This window comes from Psittacula echo (genome assembly GCF_963264785.1).
Source record: "Psittacula echo genome assembly, chromosome: 21".
Taxonomy (NCBI): Eukaryota; Metazoa; Chordata; class Aves; order Psittaciformes; family Psittacidae; genus Psittacula; species Psittacula echo.
The window spans coordinates 4,635,842-4,659,979 of record NC_137757.1 but is presented as its reverse complement, the minus strand read 5'-3'; the positions used below and the strand labels follow the sequence as shown (position 1 = coordinate 4,659,979).

Sequence of the window (24,138 nt, the reverse complement as noted above, 5' to 3'; positions counted from 1 at the left end):
GGATGAACTGGGATAGGGGCTGGCACTGGAATGCATTGGGACAGGGAGGCACTGGGATGAGCTGGTTCTGGGGCAGGCTGGCACCAGGATGGGGATGAACTGATTCAGGTAAAATACTCCCCCCCTATTCCCTGCATTTGTTAAGCTCCTTTTTCCTCTCATCCAACATTATTTCCTCTGTGTTTGAATCTTGAGACAATAAAAGCAGCGCTGGTGGGATTTTTAACGGGGCTTTGGGGTTCTTCCATGGCGAGGAAGGAGCACGAGCAGGCCCCAAGCTGTGACCACTGAAATGCAGTTGGGATTCCAGGGGAATAACAAAGGGGATTTGAAACGGCTCATTTGGAATACACAGGATAACGGCCTGCATCCCTCAAAATACCCGGCTTCCAAATTAGCCAGAAAGCAATCGTATTCCTCACCTCACCTGTGTCCGCCAGCCCCAGCTAATCCCTATTGCTGCAGATGGGGTTGGAAGCACGCGCTGGGCCCAGGTTTACTCAAGGAACCAAAGGAGTTCACAGCTAACAAACCCATCCCTGTTTACACTCATGGATTGGTTTTAACTGCAGGGAGCTTGGTTGAGATCCCTATTTCGGGGCTTCTTGCCCTTTTCTCTCACTGTTTTGACTTACGTGACACAAGCAGCCCTGTGATTCAGAGCTGGCAGGGTGTCCATGCAGCAGCTCCCTTCCAGGAGAGGACCATGCATGAACTGAACCTTCATTCCCAGAAATCCCTAAGCAACAATTCCCCCATTTTGAGGGGCCATTAAATGCTGCTGCACAGTGCCCAGAGCAAAGACTGGGTTGTGCTATCCCAGTCTGCAACATCCTTGTCCCACCTGGGCCTTCCTGTACGGAACACGACTGAAATCCCAACCACACAGTCATGGACCATGAAATCAAATCAGAAGCAGAAGCAATAGTAAAGTGCTCTTCTACAGCAAGAAGCTATTCGCTGTGAGGAACGCTCCTGCAAACTCAAGCTTACACCGGTTGATGTAAACCACCACCAGTTACAACGTCATGGAACCACCACCAAATGTCATCAAGCAAAAATAGTCTTTATTCAAACCTCATGGGCACAGGAATCACTGTACTTTGCAAGACAGGGAAAACATAAATGGAATAAAAAATAATACAAAACAAGGATATTGCCACAATACGGAACTCTACTTTTCCCTATGCATTGCTGCAAGTACCTCTTTTCTTCCCCCACCCACCCCCCTTTTGACTGTGCTATTCACAACTTTAAGTCCAAAAAACATGGAACAAAAGTAGTATGAAACTGAAGACTCAGCACTTCCACTAAATGGTGTACATCAAAGGGCATCAGTTCAAGGGCAAAGACTGTTGAGGCCATCGTACCTACCTATCAGTCAGCACTGCAACCCCATCTACCCACCACGGGGCAGTGCGCATTCCCTGCAAGGCTCTGCCTGGAAAAACAGGGCCCTTTGGGTGCTCTGGAAGAGGTGGAGTTAAAGAGAATGAGCAGCCTTGCACCAGTGAGCACTGCAGGGAGGGAGCACTGCATGAACAATGAGACATCCCATCCGGGTTCCTGAAAATATACAGCATCGATGTGTTCTCTACTTCAATCACTTGTGCTACGACTACTACACATGTACAAAAGACTCCTCCAACCGGTCCAAGTGTGGGTGCAGCAAGGTTAGGATGTGGAGCGAGACCTTGACTGCGATGGGGAGCGTGACCCAGAGGCAGACCTAGATCTAGACTTGGACCGGGACCTAGGCTTTGAAACAGACTTAGACCTGGAACGAGAATCTGATTTGACATTTAGGTTTGGCTTGGAAATGGACCTAGACCTGGAGCGAGACACTGGGCATGTGGCTGCATCCCCACCCTCACCTTCTGCCTCCTTTTTGACAGGCTCTGATTTTAGATGCTCCTCTTTGGAGTCTGACCTGGACCGCTCGTGGCCATCCTTCCTTTTCTTCTTGCTACCTGGTTTGCTGTCTCGCTTGCTGCGCCTCTTGCTTTTCTCATACTTGCTGCGGCTCCTGCTTCTACTCCTGCTGTTACCCCTGCTTCTCTTCCGACTTTTCCTTTTATCCTTACTCTGGCTCCTGCTCCTACTCTCATCCCTGCTCTTGCTCCTGCTTCTAGCCTTGCTGATGCTCTTCTCCCTGTCTTTGCTTCTACTCTTCTCCTTGCTCCTGCTCCTCATGCTCTCTCTCATCTCTTCCCTGTCCTTACTCCTGCTCCTGCTCTTTTCCTTGCTGCAGCTCCTGCTCTTTGCTTTCTCATCACTGTTATGGAGAGTGCTCTCAGATTTATCTTTGCTTTTGTTTCGGGATTTCTCTGCACTCCTGCTGCGGCTCCTACTTTTATCCTCTTTACTTGGAGTCCTGCTTTTCTCTTTCTGGCCTCTGCTATGGCTCTTGCTTCGACTATGGCTCTTGCTTCTGGAACGGGACACAGACCTGAAAGCAACAGGGAGATCCACTTTAGCGTGTCTTGGACTTGACTAGCACTTAAATAGTGGGCATAATATGGTAGGGGAAAGGAAAACAATGTTCCTACTGCAGATTTAGGTTGATGCTTCTCATTTTCGTGGGCATCCCCAGTTTCTTCCAACACAAAGACATACCTGGATCTTGATCTACTCTTGGAGTGACTGCTACTGGCACTGTGGCTCCTGCTCTTATGGGAGTGTCTGCTTCGAGAGCGAGACCTGGAACAAAATCAATCAGCTCAACATTAGCACATGCCCACAGGGAGCTGGTGATCCCCTGGTCCCCTGTGGGTAAAACCCCACAGCATTAAAGCATCTTGCAAGCAGCTGTAGGGTGAGAGTGCTACACAACAAAGTTACAAACCTAGAGCATCCTCCTCCCCACTGCCACATCTGGAAGTGAGCAGAGTTGCTCATCTGGAAGAAAACAGGGAACCTTACTTAAGGTAAGGAAGCACGACTCATTTCCCAGAGTTCGAATCCAGTGAGACACTGGGACAAGGCTTTGCCTGCAGGCTCTGGCTTCCTAAGCAAGCTGTTCCGTGAACAGGAGAAGTTTACTCAAGTTTTCTTGCACCAACAAGTTCTACCCCAGAATGGAAACAGGGAAGTACTTGGGGTTGTGTGCTGCAGCAGTTCTCTCCATCAGACAACGATCAGCTAACCTCTGAGTAACAGGGAATGGGTGAGGGGTTCTGAGCTGAGAACAAACTGTTGGTCCTGGTGCTTACAGCAGAACATAGTGTTCAGAGCTCAAGTGCTGAAAGCACCTTCTGTCTCATCCTGTGTGCACAGCTCCACCTGCCATACAGCTTTCTTCTGGCAGACAGCAAGGAGTATGGGCTTGATGGAGTTGGGAAGAACAGCACCGTACTATAGCCAGCAGATACATTCACCAAGGGAGACCCTGCTGAGCAGAGGCCTCATGGCCCTTGGTTACTTGCAGGTTACAACAGGGACCTGCTGTATATTCATGTTGCTGCACCTAGAGTCAGCCTGAGCTACATTATAGACACATACCTCGAATGGCTTCGGCTCCTGGAGTAAGAGCGGCGCCGCCTCGATCCAGGTCTGTCTTCCACTAATCTAATCTTCCTGCCATTTACTTCTGTCCCGTCCAGCTTTTCAAGGGCTCTTTTCATGTCAGAATAGGATTTGAACTCAATCACACCTTCATTTTTCCTTCCTTTGTGTGCATCTGCATATGTCACTTCCCCTGCCTGACGCATATAATCCTAGAGGAAGAGGACAGAATAACCATTGCCTCAAATCCAGAGCCAGGCTTCTAGGCTGACCCTGTCCATTCCTGCAATGAGGTCCACTTGGCCTCTTCTGTTTACAGCAATGGCAGCAAAAGGGTTTAACCAAACAGCATTTGCAGTGCCAACACCAAGGATTCTGAGCAAGCCAAGTAACACACTCTGCTGTCAGGATTAGAACCAAGGTGGTAATAATCTGGAGCCAAACAGTAATTTAAGGTCTCCCATCTCAAGTCTAATATCAAATAAACTGGACTAGGATAATTTTCCAATTAAAAAGTGATTAAGGATACCAAATGCTTGCTCTCTAAGTCACGTTTTCAAAGGTAGCCTGGGAGAGGTGATAAAGGTTGAATGTGAAGAGGCAAGAAGACTACAGGCAAGTGGACTTCCCTTTGTCCTGCACTTAGGTAACATCTCATTCTGCTGGAAGAACCCTCCAATAAGTAAAAGCTCAATTCATTTTCCCACTTCATGCTCCCTGGCTTCCCTGTTTCACTCATTAAACACCTCTGTTTAGCAGGGAGGGCCATTCTGTCCTGCTTCGAGCAAGCCCTCAGCCACTGCAGACGTTGGCTGCGATGGAATGAGGGTACAGAACTCCAGCTCAGTCTGTTTTCAACCCAGCTACTCCCAGCTAAAGTCCACTGAGACGAAAGCTATTCAGACCCCAAAGCAGTGCATCCAGTAGAGGATTAATCATGCCATGCTCTACTTACAAGTTTTAATACCAGAAGCAAAGACAAGCTACTGATGGTGTGAAGCATTAACAACAAAAGACATTTGAAGAATCTCAGTACATACCTGAACTAGTGTTACATATTCAATTACAGACCAGTTTCTACTACGTCAAAGTTAGTTTAGAACAAGTTTTACACATCCTTAAAAGAGAACCATAAAAGAAAGCGTTTCTGTAAGAACAAGGGCTTTTAACCATTGCTGCTGTGTTTGATAAGGAAATAACTATGCTAACTTCGAGATGGATAAAAGATCTTTCTGCACCTACTATTGAAATCGTGCTACCTCAATCCATGATGTAGGTAAGTCAATACTTCACCTCCAGCATACTCAGAGGTACTGGGGGCTACACAGCATTACCCAACACTGCTGATAATCCCCCTCCACTCCTTTGGACTTCAGAACATACTAGCTTGTGGCAGAGGCTTTGCCCCGTTGCTCCTTCTGGAAGCATCCTTTCCCTGAAACTCCCTTTACGTGGTGTGGAAATTCTTAACAGAGGCTGTGCAAGAACGATGCTACAATTCCCAAACAGCGCCAGCACCTTCCAAGTGGATGAGGAAAATCCAAAGGGACAAGGGCAAACTCCTCCATCTCTACTGAATCCTACCCCTGGCATGATTAAAGTCTGTTTTGACAGGGCTTAAAGATAAAACACATCTGTACGTGATGCTGGTTTGTGGTAAGGAAAAGAGTTATTCTCCCACTGTCCAGACCCTAAGTCTGTAGGTGCAGGTCCTGATGTTGCATTAATGGTTTCACATATGCAAATACACTTCCGTATCGACTTAAGGTGTGTATTGCTTCCAAAAATCTACTTGTATGCCTAAGAGTACAGACTATCAAGTTGGAGTAAAGAATGTGGGTGTATACATTTTCCTTATGGAAACACACACTAACTGTTTTACCCTTTGTGCTCTTTACTAGCGAGAGGGTAAAGAAAGGGGCCCCATACCTTAAGGTCTTGCCAACTGCAGCGGCTTGACAAATTTTCCACAATCAATCTGTATTCTGTACGGGTGGGAGGACCGTACTTATCTCTTCCGCTTCTTCTATAACCATATCCACCTTTAGGAGGTGACAAGCAGACAGCAGTACTTCAACTGGGGCAATGGAGCGCTCGCTCTACATCCACACAAAGACTTTTCTGCCCCATATGTTCGCAAAGACATTAGAGATTCCCCCCCATCCACAAGTAGAAATTCCATCCCCCTTGTAGCACACATTACATAGACCCAAAGCATTAAGAAAAGTTTACTACAAGCATACTATTAAAGCAAGGCACGTCATTAGAATTATGCTATGAGGAACATGCAATTAAGTTTAAAGTTAATCTTTAAAACAGTTGGAAAGAAGCAACCGAATTGAGCCAGTTTACTCATGTTACTTACATTGCTTAAAGGCTTTCTGAATATCTGACATGAATAAAGCTTTTCAGGCACCTATTTCAGATTAATCTCATCTGTCTCTAACCCTTGGGATCCTCACCACCCAGGTCTAATGGGAAAGGGTTGCGGTCGTCAAAGGGCCACAAAGGTCAAAGAGCCACTCATGGAAAGGTAACCCAAGGCCAGCAAATGGAACGGGCAGTCATCTTAGCCTCAAAGGACTCTTTCAATTAAAACATTGAGGTCTTTGTTAAACTATGTTCAACATCACAGTGCAAATAAACCATTCAAATAGTTAAAACGAAATGATAATGATAATAAAAATGGTACGAGAAACTGTTTTATTAAGTTATCCATTAAAATCATTTAATACAACAAACAAGTTAATAAAGATTGCGATCAACAGTTACATTTACAGTTACAGAACACTAGGCACAACTTAAGAGCATTTTCTTTTAAAATTACTTTAAAAAAAAAACCATCAAAAAAACCAATGTTTTATTTAAAAGAAGTCACGGATACAAATGCATGGGAGTGCTTACTGCGTCCGGAACCGTAACTGCTGTCGCGCCGCGGGCCTCGGGCGTGCTCCACGATCACTCTCTCCCCACAGAGATCTTTACCATTGAGCTCATAAACAGCATCGTCTGCATCCCGGAGATCATCAAACTCAACAAAGCCGTACCTAGGGTGAGGAGAGGAAAAGAATCACTCCAAGAACGGACCCTGAGCTATCTGTGCTCAAGCAGGTTTCTATGGAGCCCCAAGAGCATCCCTCTCTTTGTGCTGTCCTTCAGGTGAGCACTGGTTGTAACCCCCTGAAGGCTCCCTTGGCATTTGATGGATATCACAGTCTCCAAGTTCCATGGATTAGGATTTATCCTGATTTTTGAAAAGCCCTGCATTCATTCCTGGTTCTATTAGGAAGTTACCTTAATTCCTACACTTCAAATGGAATTACTTGTTCATCTCCACAGACACAAGTGATCTGTACACCTATTTAAACCCCAGCATTGTGTAATGCCCGTTATCCTGATGGATCAGAGGAAGAGGACAAAAAGCAGAGAGCTGTTTACTGGAGTTCAGAGTCCACCTGCAGCTGAAATCACTTCTCCTCCAGTCAGACTGGATCACAGAGTCCCCCAAGCAGCAGCCAAGGATGCTGCAGCCCCATCACAGCCTCTTTTCAGCTGCTGTAGGCAAACTTTACCCTGAACTCAGGTCTTAGCAAGCCACAGGAGGGAACTTTGGTGAGTTCTGGCATTTTAAACAACCCAGAACAACCCCGGCCTCCTCTTTTAGGTCCTCAACCATGGCTCTACCAACACTGCTGCACAATGGTACCTGTATTAACAAAACCCTTCAGAATGCCTCTCAGCACCTCAAATAAACGGCTGCTTTCACATGCAAGCGCCGTAGCTTCATGGAAAGAGTGATTGATTTATAACAACTGAAACAATCACAGCCATTATGAAACCATTCCAATTGCAACTTTCTTCCCTTCAATTCCAAAAATAGAGCAAGCGAGCGCAAAGGTTTAAATGAGATCTCACAAGAACAGGAATCAGTGATGGCTGAAGTGCCTGGTACCACCAGCACTTGCAATGCAATAAAGGCACAGATATTCGAAGCTGGAATAATGGGGGAATATCTGCATGTGATCAGAGCACAGCATGGAACTTGGTCTTCCCAGTTGTTTGTTGGTCACCTGTGTTACACACCAAAGTACAGCACCCCAGCAATGCCTCGCTGCACAGCACTAGTGGGCTGGCACCAAATCCCAATGGGGATTTGCTCCCAAGATGGTCCTCCCTCGACAGGACTCTCTGGCAAAACTGTGATGGAAAGTGTTAACGTTTTTCCTCTCTTCACTCATTCCAAAAGGGAATGCTTACCATTTACCTTTACAGGCTTTTTCACCTGGGGATACAGAATCTCAGAACCAACCGGGTTGTAAAACCCCTTTAAGCTCATCCAGTCCAACCCTTACCCCAGCACTGCCAAGGCCACCACGAACCCATGGCACTGAGGCCTCGTCTCCACGGGGTGTGAACACTTGCAGGGACGGTGACTGCAGCCCTGCCCTGGGCAGCCTGTTCCAATGCCTGAGCACCCTCTGGGGCAGGAATTGTTCCTCAGCTCCATCTAACCCTGCCCTGGTGCAGCTTGAGGCCGGTTCCTCTTGTCCCATCCCTTGTTCCTTGGGAGCAGAGCCCAGCCCCTCCTGGCTCCATCCTCCTCTCAGGCACTTGTAGGGAGCGATCAGGTCCCCCCTGAGCCTTCTCTTCTCCAGACTGAACCCCCCAGGTCCCTCAGCCCTTCCCCATCACACTGTGCTCCAGGCCCTGCACCAGCTCCGTTGCCCCTCTCTGGCCGCGCTCTAGCAATTCAATATGTAAGACACAAGTAGCCCTGCAATAAGCTCTTACTCTGATGGAAAAGGAAAAAGCAGGAGTTACAAGAAGAAACTTCCAACTTCTTTTTAAGACGAACAAGCTCGTACAAACCTTGAGATCACTGCATTCAAAGAACAGTAAAAGTCATTCCCCACATCACTCATACATGAAAGCAATACTGACCCACCCGTTAAATGTGTGTAATATTGCACTGTATGATCTAGAAACTGTGAATAAAAGCCTTCAGAAGCAGTTTTACACCACAGACAGCCACAACTGCTGACACAGCCTTAACTACAGCAATCTGAACCTGCTGGTATATGACAGCGGGGCAAGTAAATCTTCTTTTAAGTGTCTACTATTACTACTTCATATGTGGCATAAAATTACTTTCTAAAAATGCCAATGCGATTTACTTCAGGTAATGTGAAGCTCCACCATTGTCTGTTCACGTCTCAGACAAGGGAGAAGCTACAGAAGCATGTCTTCATCCCAAACAATCCCAATATGCTGAACCTCCTAAAAGGTGGGATTTGAAGTGAAAGGAAAAAACGTGACTGTCTAAACCTGCTCGATACCCCAAACCAAAGGCAGACCCTCATCCTTCTCCCTCACTTGCATCACTCTTGAGTCCCACTGGATCATCCCAGCTAGCTCCGCACCCTCCTCTTCACACCAGCCCACAGCCCACCTCTACAGCATTCCCCACATGACAGTCTTTTTCCCCACGGCTCATGAATGGCTGGTGCTGAGACGGAGTCCAAAAGCACCAATTCCACATGCCAAGCAGGACCTCAAAGCTGCTCGCAGCCAACACAGGCAGAAATCCATGAAGTTTCCATGAGTGCCTGAGCTCGACCTGCGGCTCCAGGGTGGATCAGGAGGCTCCCAGTAAAGAGAGATGCACTCGACTCCCACCCTGCTCTCCTTGCAACAAATCAAGTTGATGGTTTGGCAGCTTTCTGAATTCCCTGGTACACAACTGCTGCCTATGGCCAGATGCTCTCAAGGTGTGCTCACTGCACCTCCAATATTCCCCTTGTCCTATCACTACAATCCCTGAGGAAGAGCCCTTCTCTGGCATCCTTGTAGCCCCCTTCAGATACTGGAAGGGCTGCTTTAATTCCACTGGAATTAAACCCCAATTCATTAGCAGGTCACTTGAGCATCATCTGGGTGCACTGGGTTTCACAACATAGTGATACCAAGTTGATTTTGTTTTAATACAACTGCTCTAATTGAAGTTAATGGCATTAAATATTTTGGTGGGGACAGTGCAAGGAAATCGACCCAAGAGTAGCCTGATGAAAGCACTTCAGAATATAAAGCTGTAAGAAGAATTAAATGATTGAGTTAATCCTAGAAACACAGGTTGAGCTCTAACTCACAGCTGAAGCAATCTGCCACAGAAGCAGCAAAGAGGAGGTGAACAACTCAACTACATTGAGCTTCCTTCTGTGGTCTGCAGCTTTTGAACTCTGTCTCCCCAAGTGACATCCCCAAACTGCCTCTAGACCTGGAACAGAAGTGTTATCACACACAGAACTCCTGGATTTTAGATACAGATGGGCTGTGCCCTCCTCCCCTCTGTATCTGTTACCATTCAGGCTTCAGATGCCACAAGTTTGGACTGCTCAAGCACACCCCAAAGTCGACTCCTGCATCCACAGCACCTCCCTGCAGGTGACTTCTAAACACCCAGCTGGGATCCTCAGGCTGGTCTTTGGTAGGTATTTATCAATAACAGCAAGAAAAGAAGTCCATTAGGCATGTGAGTCATAACTCAGCAGTGCTACAGCTGGTAGAAAAGGTTGGTTGGTTTTGGGGTTTTTTCCCTATTAAAAGGTTACTCAGCAACAGGAAAACTGACTCCCCCAAAACCACTTTCAAGGATACACAGTGGGACTGGAAAACAATGCGCTCAAGATATTCCAGTTACGGGCAATCTTCATTGCAAGCTGTTGGTTAAAACACTGACACATGCACACTCATTTGTTTTAATAATGGATTTTATTCACCTCGTAAACCTGTTGTATGTCCACCTACCAGTACAACCAGTGGTAAAATTTAATGAGTCTTTTTTTTATGCTCAAGGAACTAACTTTTATGAGAAATTCCTCTCCTCCACTTCTAAACTGAAATCAAGACCTGGCTCTCTTGGCTAATAATAGTAATAATGATCCATATCCCACTCCTCCTTCCTGAGCAACGCTTCAAGCTGGGTTTCTTGTCAAAAGTAAAGACTCCAACGCTCACAGGGGTTAAAGTGTTGGGGAAAAAGACTACCAAAAGGAGGAATTTGTTTTCTCTTGGAAAATCCACACTTGCCTGTCCTGGGGAGCAGGATCCAGCCCCTCTAGAGGCAGCCAGGGCCGAGGTGCTGGAACAGCACAGGGGTGAGAACACGCAGGGATGTGGGGGGGCTGGACCCCCACGGGATGATGCCACCACATGTTCCAATAGGTGGGGGTCCAAGAGTGGATTCCTGCTTGTGACGGGGGGGGGCTCTGCCCACCTGTGGTGGGTGCTCACCCCGGGGTGAAGAGCAGCCTGGGGAGCACAGGGGAACCCCTCAGAACACCCCCTCCCCACCAAGGGGGTCAGGACATGGATGACCTCCCTCAACACCTGCAGCAGGGACTCCAGCATCATGCCCTCCTCCCGTTGCCATGGGAACCCAGATATTTCCCCCCCCCCCCCCCAATCATGGACCAAAGCATGATGCCCTCCTTCCATGCAGGCCCAGCCGCCTTGCCCACCCCGTTGCCATGGCAACCCAGGCGTCCTCACCCCTTCCCCATCACCACAGACACCCGGGCGTCCCGCCCGACCCACAGGGGACCGGGAAGGGTCCTTCCCCTCCCTCCCAGCCGTTACCCGGGGCCGGGCCGGGCCGCGCTCCGCCTGCGGCCGGGCCGTGCTCACCCGTTCTTGAGATCGACCTCCAGGATCTTGCCGTAGCCCTTGAAGAAGCGCTCCACGTCCCGCTCCCGCGCCTGGTAGCTGAGGCGGCCGATGTACACCCGCGGCATGGCCGGGGGGGGGCGGGGGGGGGGGAGCCGGGAGGAGCGGCCCGCCGAGGGGCGGGGCTGCACCGGCGGCGCGCCGCGAGCAAGGGGCGGAGCTAAGCAACGGCGTCACGTCATGACGCAGCGCGGGAACAGGACGGGGGCCTTAATAGGAATACGGCAAGGGAGGCCACGCCCCCAACCCCGCCTGCCGGCTCTTAAAGGGGCCACGCCTCTGTGTGGTGTGGGTCTCACTGAGGCACATGTAGGGGTATGGCATTTCCCCATATGGAGGGGATGCGTCGATTTCCCGTTTCCCTACATGCAGGGCAATAATGGGAGGCCCCCATGCACCAGGGCGCTTGTAGGGTGATAAACAGGGTGTGTGTGGGTCACCCTTCTCCATGGTCTGGGGCCCATGTGGACGCCATTCCCCATGAACAGGGTGGTGGTGGAGCCTGCCTTCCCGTGGTCAAGGGCATGTGGGGGTCTCATGTACATCCCGCATGGGGAGGGGGGCAGTTCCCTTCTCAGGGGTTGGGGGCACCCCACAAGGTCCCTCTTTCCCACATGCTGGGCATTGGTGGGGAGGGGGTCCCCATACGCCAAGGTGCTTATGGGGTCCTCTATAGGGCAGGCCCTTGTGGGGTGTCCCCGGTACAACAGACACTGTTAGGCCCCTCCTTCCCCAGATACGGCCAGGGAGGGGTGTCCCCATCCCTGCACCCCGAGTGCTTAGGGTGCCCCATGGCATCCCTCCCTGGGGACACCCCGCATTGCTGGCCACGCTCAGCCGTTCCTCATTCCCATCAATGGGCTGTGACACCCCTCTTGCAGCTCCCTAAATGCCATTGGGGGGGGGGGGGGGGGGGGCAACTTATTTCAATTGACACATCAGGGGCCTAAATCCCACCGAACCGCAGCAGAGGCTCGGGGGAACATTGCAGCTTTAGCAGCCACCACTCCTAAAGAGCTCCCACCATCACCCCCAGCCCCTCCATCCTGTGCATGTGCAACGCCTGCAGGTGGATTTCCAGCCGGGATCCCGCTCATCCGACAAGTGGAGTTAAACTCCATTATTTATTCCTTCGTGCCCTGGTGTAGGAGTAAGCGCTCGGGAGCATCACGTGCGAGGGAGCTCTCAAACACTTGTTAGGTTTTATTGCCGAGTCAAACAAACAAGGGCATTAAAGCTTTGCATTAATTTGTCTGGTTTATGTCATCCTTAATAGTGCTTTTAACCATCTCAGAGTCCTCTCCATGCTTTTTCCATCCACTTGCAGCATCGATCAGGAAAGCTCTGGGCCACACGACGCTGCTCTGCCTCCATAGTGATGGGTGAGCCCCGAGGAGATGCTGGGTTTGATGCTCTGCCTCTATGGGACCATTTCCCAGCTGGGATTTTAGAGCAGCCCAAATTCTCCATAGGAAAAGCCAAGAGGCCTGCGCTGGGTGCAAAGCAGCCTGGCCTTGATGGGGATGGACTAGAGATGGTGGAGCTTAGGGGGCAGGTAAGAGCCATAGGGCAGAAGCAGGTTAATGCAGGAGGAATAACCGCGCTGTTGGTCTCAGGAATAAACCTTTCCCAGCTCCGGCCATTGCCTCTGCAGTCTCACATTGTCTCCTCACCCGGGCCTGGGGTTGATCCAGAACACGGTGGGTTTGGCTCCAGCCCACTAAAGGCCCCAGCACCAGCACTGCATTAGGCCAAACGCCGTGAAAGGCTTTGAAATGCCTTTGGAAGGGACTCCAGGCTCTCATCCCCCTGCCCTGTTGCTCTTAGGATGAGCCCCATCGTTCCCATTGCAGTGACTGTGGGGAAACAAAGGGCAGTGTTTGGTGCCCAGTAGGTGCTAATGGAGCAGCCCTGTCTGCCCAAACCTACATCCATCTCCCAGCTGCCTCTAGCAGGACACTGCCTATCTCCAACTGCAATTGAAGCTTTATGGGATAGAAAACCCTGGCATTTGTGTCCCTGCCTGCGGTCCTGAAGGTCCCTTCCAACCCAAACCATTCCATGCTTCAGGATGAGGAAAGGCTCACGCAGCGAGGACCATTGGTGCCTCCCTCATGGCGCACATCCCCTGCGCACCCTCGCGGGAGCACAGACACATTTATTGGCAGCAGCTTGGAAAACGAGGCTTGCACCAGACATTGATTTCCGTGAGGTTCTCCTCACAATCAGCAGTGGAACAGCACCAAAACTCAAGCCAAATCCAGGCCTGGCAAAAAGCCTCCCTCGCCCTGCATGCGTCCGGCCATGAGCTCAATGCCACCACCCCAGCATCAGTGCTTCCTGTCCCCAGGGCTCCTGCCCGTGGGTAACTTGATCTTTCTCCTCCGCTTTCTGTGCTGTTTGAGGTCGGTTTTGAGATCGAGTGTTGCCAAAGGCTGGAGAATCCCCTTGTGCTCAGGCCTTCATGGGCCTCCCCTGCCCCCGTCCTGCAGCACAGCATGGGCTGGGCAGGGAAAAACCATGGGAAAAGGGAAAAACCCTGGGTTTTCCCTGTGTTTCAGTGCAGGGAATGCCCCCGAACCATGGGCTCTTGGCTGCTGCACTTGGGAGGGGGGGCATGGAGGTGGCTCAGAGGCTGCAGTAGCGAATGCGGCTGGGAGAAGGGCCCTGTGATACCCTACAAAGTGACCCAAAAGCACCCAGAAATCACCTATGGGGCCAGTGCAAAGAGCAGGACCACACTGGCACCACTAATACAGGCAGGAGGCAGCCCCAAAACACTCGTGTGAGGGGGAGCTGCTGCTCTCCTGCCTCCCTGAGCTGAGCCAATGCGGGCCCTGGGCTCCCTGAGCATCCTCTTGCAGCCAAGCTCCCCCAGCTAAAGCGAGATGCAGGCTCCCTGCACATCAACGGCGCACGCTGCCAGCCATGCGGAGCTGCAGAGGGCTTTCAACCTTTACATAGGCTCCTCAAAGTGTAAAAAAGACAAAAATCAACGGATCTGGAGGTTTTCCCCCATCTCTGAGCCCCTCCGAGGCAGCAAGGGGAAGCGTGGCTGTGGGGAGCAGCACCGGGCTGCAGCTCAGAGGAGGAGGATCTGCTTTGAGGATGTGAAGGGCTTCATGGCAGCTTCCAGAGCCTCCTTGTAGTCCTGAAGAGGGACCTGGGTGCAGGCGGGCGCGGTGAGGTGGCCCCTGCGGATCAGCTGGCACAGGGCGTCCATCATGGTGGCCACGCTCTGCTGGTCTGCGAGGGAAGGAGGGAGCTCTCAGCCCTGTATCCTGGGCCAGAGCCGCGCACGAAGCCACGCAGGGTCCTGGGGTGTGATGTGCTCCCGGCTTGGGTATGTGCGATGGGGCAAGATCCCCGTGGTGGAACTCCAAATCCATGTCCCAGCCACAACCCCCAGTGCCTGTGCTTCAGCTGCCCCAAGGATTACCCAGCACCAGAAGCACAGAATGGTTTGGGTTGGAAAGGACCTTAACATCATCCAGTTCCAACCCCCTGCCATGGGCAGGGACACCTCCCGCTAGCCCACGTCACCCAAGGATCCGTTCAACCTGGCCTGGAGCACTGCCAGGGATGGATGCTCTGAACGATGGTTTGGCACCCATTCCGGTGCTCACCCATTGCATCAGTGCCACCCCTCAGCACCCCCGGCTCACCCTGCTCATGGTCCTTCCTCCACTGCGTCATCCAGAACCCTCGGAGCCGCACGTCCCGGAAGATGAAGGCGCTCTGCGGGGAGAGTGATGGGAGAGCCCCGAGGAGATGCTGGGTTTGATGCTCTGCCTCTATGGGGCCATTTCCCAGCTGGGATTTTAGAGCAGCCCAAATTCTCCATAAGAAAAGGCAAGAGGCCTGCACTGGGTCCAAAGCAGCCTGGCCCGTAACGGACCCCATCAGTCAAATAGAAGATTGGAGGCTCCCAGTTTGCAGGCATCTCCGTGGCCTCTGGCCTCACTCCAGCAGCTCCACATCCCTCTTGTGCTGTTGCCCCAGCGCTGGATCAGGACTGCAGGGGGGGGGGTCCCCCTAGAGCACAGCAGAGGGGCAGGATCCCCTCCCTCGACCTCAACATGCCCTGAGGGCCACCAAGAACACCTCCAGTACTCACCACAGGCACCATCACAGGCTGCTTTGCCACCCCACCGTAGGTGACCATGGTGCCTTTGGGCCTGGAAGAGGAAAGGGGGATTTGGTTACGTGGTCCCCAATTTGAGCTTGCCCAAGCCACCACCCAGTCAAACTTACTGCAGGTGCCGCAGCATCTCCGTCGTGCTTTTGCCTCCGACGCAGTTCAGGGCGAGCCGGGGCTTTGGGATGCTCTGCAAGAGTTTATTGAGGGGATTCCCAAGTTTTAGGGCCCCTTTGAAGGATGGGATCGTAGTTCTTGAGGGAACAACCGCTTTAACCTCAACATTTACTTGGGGCAGCTAAGATCTGTAATCTGGCCCTCACAGTAGCAGCAGAAGCCCTCAACTCCTGGAGCTAAGTCCTGATCTAGAGAGAGATTTGTCCTTCCCACCATTCCTGCACCACTGAACTGCAGGGAGAGCCCTGGGTGGTCTCTGGTGGCATCAGCATTGGGGTACCTTAAATATATCTTTCATTTCTGGCTTTCTCAGCATCTCCTCTGTGACAACATGGTCTGCACCCAGGGCCGTCAGCCTCTCCACCAGCTTTGGGAGATCAGGCCTGCGGGGAAGAAAAGAAACCAAAGACTCAATGAGCCAGAAAGCAGAGGGTCACCTTCTCCCTCCTGCTTGGACACAGACCGGGGACAAGAAGGCAGAGGCTGGGGGACACCTTGGAGCAGGAAAGAGGTGAAAACCCTGGGTTGGATGAGCAGGACGACCAGATCCAGCTCCCAGACGTACCTAACCATGGCAACCACCAGCCTGCCTTATGGCCAACCTCCAGCCCAGGCTGAGGGCAGCTCCTGCCCCACAGGAGACCTTCTCCTCTCCCCATGGACCCACCTGTCCCTCACCACGTTGATGGTCTTGATGCCGGAGGCTTTGGCGATCTGGATAACAGCCTGGCCCACGCCGCTGTTGGCAGCGTTCTGGATGACGGAGTCACCTGCATGTGAACAAACCCAGAGTTTCACTGCAGGAATGACTGGCAAATCCACCTGGAATACTCTTTCCACCCAGCAAAGCCGTACCTGGCGCCAGGGTCTCAAAGTCAGCCAGCATGCGGTACGCTGTGCAGGGGTTGACGCTCAGGGTGGCAGCGCACAGCACCGGGATGTCACTGGGCACCCTCAGCAGCATCTGCTCAGGGAACACTCCCTGCGTCCGCCACGTCCCTGGGTACCAGCAGCATCGCAGGCAAGGAAAGGAAAAGGTGATGAGACCTCAACACACGCCACAGCCTTGACGCTGGTCACAGCAGCATCACCATACGTGGAGAGTGCTTTATGAAACATTCTCCCCTATGGATATGGCCAAAACATTGCAAAAGGCAGGGGATGGATCCCCTGTTGCCTGCTGAGATTTATCACCCAGCCAAGTCTAATCATTTCCCAGAGGGATAATGAGACCAGGGCTCCCTGGGTGCAGGGAGTGTGCAGAGATAATGGAAATACTCCCTATCCTACAGATGAGCCCATATATTCAAAGCCAATTTAGTTAGATTTACTCCCTCTATACTTAGATCTGATTTAACCCCCTACCATCCATTTACTTCTGCTTTTTATGTTTAAAAATATCACATTTGGATCTCAACGACATCACTTGCCTTCTCCCATTAAGCAAGAAAAAAAGCCTTTTAAGAAGAAACAGGCAAGGAACAAGCTGCTGTGCTAAACCAGAACCCATCATTTGTCTGGTCATTGGCATTTTGGAGGAGCACAAGAGACATTTGTTGGAAAATAAATCCCCCTGCTTTCCCATCAGAGCACTATTAAAGAGAACACTGTAATGAGATGTAACCGTGACCTTGCACAGGGTAAATGCTTTATCCCAGGTCCTTAAAGAAGTTCTAAGCAGATGTGACAAAACATGCTTGTTCAGAGATTGCTGTGATGCTTTTTATTGGCACAGAAGCCCCATAAAGGGTCTATGCTATAGAAAAGTGAATTATTTCTAAGTTCAAGTTTAGCATAAGTAATGGCATCGCTGTTGTAAGTGCTCCAGGTTTCTGCACTGCACGTGTCCCATGCAAAGGAGCCTCTTCTCTGGGGACCCACATCCTTCCCTGGAGCCCCTCTGCATCCACAGAGCATCACTCACTGTGGTCAGGGATCAGGCACTGAGCTTGCTTTGAAAAGAAACACATTAAAACTAAAAATAACCCCTGGAAATAACAGAACTTAAACCAAGATATAAAGAGGTGAGAAATGAAGATGCCTTGGATGCAGGCTTGGGCATCCCAAAAATCCCCTGAGAAGATGCTCTGCAGGTAGGGGCAATGCAGAAAGAACTCACCAGGGAGCAAGGATCATAGAATCCCAGACCGGTTCGGGTTGGAAGGCACCTTAACATCACCCACCTTCAACCCCTGCCACGGGCAGGGACACCTTCCACTGGAGCAGCTTGCTCCAAGCCCCTGTGTCCAACCTGGCCTTGAACACTGCCAGGGATGGGGCAGCCACAGCTTCTCTGGGCACCCTCACAGGGAAGAATTTCTTCCTTATCTCCAACCTGAACTTCCCCTGTTTCAGTTTGAACCCGTTACCCCTTGTCCCATCACTACAGTCCCTGATGAAGAGCCCCTCTCCAGCATCCTTGTAGCCCCCTTCAGACACTGGAAGCTGCTCTGAGCTCTCCACGCAGCTTCTCTTCTCCAGGCTGAACAGCCCCAATGTTCCCAGCCTGGCTCCATACGGGAGCTGCTCCAGCCCCTGCTCATCCTCGTGGCCTCCTCTGGCCTTGCTCCAACAGCTCCATGTCCTCCTTATGCTGAGGACACCAGAACTGCACCCAGTGCTGCAAGGGGGGTCTCAGGGGAGCAGAGCAGAGGAGCAGGATCCCCTCCCTTGTCCTGCTGCTCACACTAAGGTGACCCAGCCGTGCCGTGGCTCCTGGCACGGAGGATGCCGGGCGCGCACTCACCGAGTCCAGAGGTGGCCGGGATGACCCAGTCCCCGGGTTTCAGAGCCGCCACACGACTCCCGACCTCCAGCACCTCCCCAACACCTTCATTGCCTCCCACAGCCGGCAGCGGGGAGACGATGGCGTACGTCCCTGCCGGGAAGCCAGAGGTGAGCATCACACCCAAGGCCTCCCCATCCCAGGTTCCACCTCCAAACCCCCTAGGACATCCTGCCGGGAGCATCCCACAAGCTCCAACATGCACAAAGGATGCAGCCAGAGCGGTACCTTGGATCATATTGATGTCAGCGGGATTGATGGGAGCTGCCAACATCTTGACGTGGACATCGGTGTCCCCCAGCTTGGCCACCTCGATGTCCTTCAGTCTGAGCAGGGAGACACAAAGGAGAAGGGCATTAATACAGGCTTGGCTGATGTTCTGCCACCAACTACTTGAAATCCCTTTCTTTTTCCTAAAGGAGGTTAAATATTGAGGTTAAAGTTAACCCCATGCAGCATCTCAACCCTGAGCCAACACCTTGGCCATGAACTGATTTCCATCCCACTTAAAGACCTGTCAGATTTATTAGACAGGCTTTTGATGGCAATAGCCAACCACCCAACAAACCCCTGGGTCACCAAGCAAGGAGGTCACTATCTTAACAAATTCAACAGGTTACAAACAAAAATGCAGCAGTTTGGGGATTTTAGGGCTTATCCTGCCCTGCTTGAGCATTACAGGAACTTGGGTACCAGCAGCAGAAAGGAGAAGTGATGAAGCACAAGGCTTGCACAAGCAATGGGGCGAGGGCAAATCAACAGCACCGTTGCACAATGGCCATAAGGGAAAAGCAAGCGTCTATGCTGCCGAAATCCCCCAGGGTTTTGGTGTCTGGCTGCACCCGGATGATGTATGGGCACCTCCTGTGGGTTTAGGGGTGACCTCAGTTGGTGCAAGCGGGGCAGCAAGTCCTCGAGGTGTCCTCCGTTGGGAAAACAAGGCATCAAAGCCACCAAAATGGGACTTTCGCCATAACCCCCCCGCAGTGCACCCCACTACAGACCCCTGCACCCCCCTGTACCTGCAGCCCCGCAGTGCACCCCGCTACAGCCCCCCTGCACCCCAATACACCCCATGTCCCCCCTTACTGCACCACGGCAGCGGGCTCCCCGTGTCGCTCATAGAGCAGACCCCGGGCCGCCCGCAGCACCCGCGCTGCCGCCCGCTGCATCTCGGCTCGACTCGACTCGACTCGGCTCGACTCGACTCGACTCGACTCGACTCGACTCGACTCGACTCGGCTCGGCACTACCCAGTTGAGCTCGGCGCGGTCACCGGTAGCGTCACGAGGGTAGCCCCGCCTCCTCCGGGTCGGCCCCGCCCTCCGCCCGCCTTAAGGTGGCCCGGCCACACATGCGATGAGCCGGCGGGGTCTCTGCAGGGCAGCCCGAGGGTCTCCCGGCATCACCGGGGCCGGGCTCCCTCTTCGGGTCTTGTAATATTAACTGTGGCATGGGCAGAGCCGTGCCAGCCCGGAGGCCTCGGTGATGGGCACAATGGGAGCTGTTTTGGGGGGGAATATCCCTTTTCTGATGATTTATTAAGTGGTGGCTCCCAGCCGCCCAGGAGAGGATGTCCGTGCTTCCCGTCGCTGGGGGAAGCCGTATGGCAAACGTGCATCAGATGATTCCTTCAAATAGCAGATGCCTGGCACAAGTGGTGAGACAAGAACGAGTAATAAATCCTGATCGTGATTTAATTCACTGTTTTCTATAATTATCTTGAAGGAAAGGTCTCATTTATCCTTCTAATTAAAACTGATGAGATCGGAGGGGAAAAAGGGAAGCGCAGGCGCCTGTCTTGCTGATCTTGCTGTCACACAGAACAAGCACCGGGTTTAAAACTAATGCCTGCTTTCATAGAGGGGATGGAATCCTGTGACTGGGTGCTGGGAGAGCTCAGTAAATCCCGGTTTGCTCATCACAGTCTGCTTCTGTGTGCAATTAGCAGGTTCCTTCGTTAACGCCATCCCTCCCCTCGCCTGCTTGGCACGAGCGGCAGTGGATGAGAGCACCCAGGGCATGATGTGGGTGAGAACCTGGCGCTGGGGCTTACGAACAAATCCCATTGGACACAGGCCTGCAGGGCCAGGCCAAGGGGAATGGCTTTAACCTGCCAGAGGGGAGACTGAGATGAGCTCTTAGGCAGAAGCTCTTCCCTGTGAGGGTGCTGAGGCGCTGGCCCAGGGTGCCCAGAGAAGCTGTGGCTGCCCCATCCCTGGCAGTGCTCAAGGCCAGGTTGGACACAGGGGCTTGGAGCAAGCTGCTCCAGTGGAAGGGGTCCCTGCCCGTGGAACTGGATGACCTTTAAGGTCCCTTCAACCCAACCCAGGCTGGGATTCTTGATTCTAAGATTATCCCAATCTACTCGGCCCTTTTTAGGCCATACCTGCAGATTTGGTCCCAGCATCTTTACCTTGGGAAGGAACAGTGCTCAGGTGGCTGAGCGTGGTGGGCGCCATCTCCCCCATGACCGCTGCTTTAAACCAGCATTTGAATTGAACCACAGCAATAAAACCCAGGATTTTGATCGCCTCAAACCCTGCAGCTTCCGGAGGATGCCCAAAGTGTGCCAGGTGGGGTGGCTCCGGCAGGGAGGAGGATGCTCGTGTGATGGGAGGAAGTGCCCACCCTCTGCACCATGTGGCAAAGGGTTAATCACTAATTATGCCAGCATAATGAGCTGCTTTTCCATACCCTTGGAAACGTATGGATTCCCAAAGCGGGGCTGGCAGACGATTTATGATTATTTTGTTAATGTTTCTCTTGTAACAAGCGCAGTTTCCTGGTGATTAATGACCACTTCAGAGCCTGGAATTGCATTTTTGTGTTAGTTAGGAGAGCAGCATGAAAATCCACTTTGTAGTTGAGGCTTTTAAGAGTGGATACGGACAGGAGGAAGAAGAGACGGTTCCTCAGCACCCGGCGCCGCACTGGGTGCTCCAGCCAGGGGAAGGAGCGATGCTCTTGCTCCCCTCTCCTCTAACCCCTCATCATTGTTAATGAGCTATAGTTTATCACAGCATTGGTTAATTAGAGTTATTCATCCTCATTCGTGGCTGGAAAGCAAACCCACTGTTTATAAGGTGCGTTTACTCTTGCAGACATGGAGCCTGGGGGGGATGCAGGGATGGATGGGGGTGAGCTGGGTGACACCAGGGTGATGGTTGCTGTGATTTAATCCCTAAGCCCTCAAGAGCTGGTTTACAAGGGACACCTCAAGCCCAGTGGGTTCAGTCTGACCCCAGGAGCCCTGTGGGTGCTGCGCTGCCTCCGGCTCTCCCAGCCTGCATTGAGTTAATGTGGAATTACTCATTAACTGCTCACAAGATGGACACACATTTTAATTGAGGAGAACAATAATAATCTATTGCCTCTTTGCTGGAGAAGTGAAGGTGTGTCGGCTTCGCTTAGAAATGATGAAGAAAGCTGAGGCTGGGGACGTTTTCTTTGGGGGATGCTCAGTGTTGTGTCTCAGTGGCTTTCCCATGGCAACCAGATGTGGTCCAAGCTCTGCTGGACTTCTTGGAGACCCAACCCCATTGCAGGTGGTCTGGGTTGGGATGTTGGGCTGGGATCCAGCATGGACGGGGCTTGGAGCAAGCTGCTCTAGTGGAAGGTGTCCCTGCCCATAGCAGGGGGTTGGAACTGGAGGATCTTAAGATCCTCTCCAACCGAAACTATTCAAGCCCTGGCCTTGAACACTGCCAGGGATGGGGCAGCCACAGCTTCTCTGGGCACCCTGGGCCAGCGCCTCAGCACCCTCACAGGGAAGAGCTTCTGCCTAAGAGCTCATCTCAGTCTCCCCTCTGGCAGGTTCAAGCCATTCCCCTTGGCCTGTCCCTACAGGCCTCTATTCAACGGGATTTGTTCGTAAGCCCCAGCACTAGGTTCTCACCCACATCATGCCCTGAGTGCTTTCATCCACTGCTGCATGTGCAAAGGGAGGAGAGCTTCCCCCTTGCATGAAATTGAATCAAAGCAAACCAAACAAGCTGTAAAACCGAGTGAAAAATAGTAATAAATAAATGCTGGATGCAATATTGTTCCGTCCTTTCCTCCCAGCTGGGCTGTAGCTGAAGGCTGGATGTTCACCCTGCGCTCAGGCTCCAGCCTGTCAGCGCCAAGAGATGATGATGAGAAATTGGAGCAATATCCAAACCCCAGGCCTGGAAATAAAGGGCATTTGTAAGCTGGGATGTGATCAGAGACCCAAAATGCCCCCGGTTGATTTACACCCCCCTCTCCCTAAAAAAGAACCATCCCGAGGCGATACCAGAGGAGATGGCACCGAGAGTTTTGGGGTTAAAAGTGGTTTATAACAATCCCAGGAGCAAACATTGATGCTCTCAGACAGCTCTGGAAAAGGGGAGGGAACTGGCTCTGACCTTTGCATCCCAAATAACGGGGGTTTTAACTGTTCTGCACATCCGCTGGTGGATGCTGGGGTTAGGGAAGTGCAGAGCTATTCCCCCGCTTCACCCTCACCATCACAGAGGTCTTTTAAAAAAGAGACAAAAATGACCCAAAATGAAACAAATAAGCCCCAAACAGGCTTATTCAAATGGCATGGAGGGGATCTTTAGGCTAGGCCTGCCTAGATTTTCCAACAAAATCCCTTTAAAATCCCACAGGGAGAATGCGGGGACATGCAGAGGTCAGTCTGAGGTGGCCGGGGCAGTGCTGCCCTGTGGGACAGCTCCAGAGCATCTCCCCTATGGGCTGGGATGCTGCCGTGGGCCATGCTGGTGGTTTCACATGTAGACTTAGGGCAGAATGCATGCAGCTGGTGGGAAATGCAGGAGTAGCTCCAGAAAGCTCCTCGTGAGATGGAGAACAAGGTTTCCTCTTGCAATGAGTGCCTGGGGTGTAAACCCAGCAGTTTTCTGGATGCACGTGGTCCTCAAACTCAGCCACACATTGCACAGCTATGAGGCTGTGCCACTCAGTGCTGTTGGGGCAGCTCCTGAATGAGGATTTAGCTCAGGGTGTTCCACTGATCCTTGGGCTTCCCAATTCACTGTGGAGAAACACCAGCACCCCTTGAGCACAAACCAAAGGGTGGGTTGGTGAGGGGATGGGTCTTAAATAACATAGAATCACAGAATGGCTTGGGTGGGAAAGGACCTTCAGATCATGCAGTTCCAACCCCTGCCATGGGCATCTTCTAACATTTTCCTGGCTATTTCCTCTGGGGAGTCTTGTTCACTCTTTGCATTGAACAGGAATAGGGAGGTTTATTTGGATGAGGACACAGAAGTTATTTCATCCTTTCAGGCTGAGATAACTCATCTAATAGCTCTATTACATCCGGCCACGGCACTGCGTCGGGTGTCTGACCACTTGGGGCTGGACAGACGGGGAGGAGAGCAGCGGGATGAGATAATCTATTTTGTCTGTTAAGAAAGAAAAAGGGGTTTGGAGCATTAGTAAAAGGCAGGTGATTTGAGAAAATAGCTGAGAGTTATTAGGGAGAAAGAACAGGATGGGGCTATAATAGGTGGAGGTATAGGAAAGGCAAAAGGGAAGGGGGGTGGAGGGGAAGAGGGAGACTGACTATAGGTATAAAGGGAAAAGGGGGAAAGAAAGGCAAAAGGTAGAAATTTGGGTGTGAAATTGCTGAATTTTCAGTGCAAGGTGCTGGGGGTTGTGTCCCTGCAGCGCTACAAGAGCTGTATCTGCTCCACTTGGAGTGATGTTCAGGGAGGTAATGACTGACCCCATGCCCTATGGGTTTAATGGGGGAAAATGGGGCGTTATTGTGCTGGCAGTAAAATGGGGCATTCTGAAGTGAAATTAAGAATTAAAGGGT

The 24,138-nt window shown here is 51.7% G+C and overlaps 2 protein-coding genes across 2 annotated transcripts; both read right to left on the bottom strand.

Annotated features, from left to right (window-relative positions):
- Window positions 1–1,532: 1,532 nt before the first annotated feature.
- SRSF4 (serine and arginine rich splicing factor 4) lies at window positions 1,533–11,294 on the bottom strand (the record flags this gene model as incomplete). Its single annotated transcript, XM_080632236.1, has 6 exons — window positions 1,533–2,449; window positions 2,617–2,700; window positions 3,502–3,716; window positions 5,434–5,546; window positions 6,409–6,551; window positions 11,188–11,294. 6 exons carry the CDS (start codon window positions 11,292–11,294, stop codon window positions 1,675–1,677), a joined length of 1,437 nt encoding a protein of 478 aa, XP_080488362.1. The 3' UTR covers window positions 1,533–1,674.
- A 3,014-nt stretch (window positions 11,295–14,308) lies between these two features.
- MECR (mitochondrial trans-2-enoyl-CoA reductase) lies at window positions 14,309–19,530 on the bottom strand (the record flags this gene model as incomplete). Its single annotated transcript, XM_080632566.1, has 10 exons — window positions 19,416–19,530; window positions 18,555–18,652; window positions 18,288–18,419; window positions 16,397–16,540; window positions 16,209–16,311; window positions 15,822–15,924; window positions 15,481–15,554; window positions 15,344–15,404; window positions 14,892–14,964; window positions 14,309–14,472 (listed from the first exon to the last, which is right to left on the bottom strand). The coding sequence occupies exons 1-10, from the start codon at window positions 19,496–19,498 to the stop codon at window positions 14,309–14,311; spliced, it is 1,035 nt and encodes a 344-aa protein (XP_080488692.1). The 5' UTR covers window positions 19,499–19,530.
- Window positions 19,531–24,138: the final 4,608 nt, after the last annotated feature.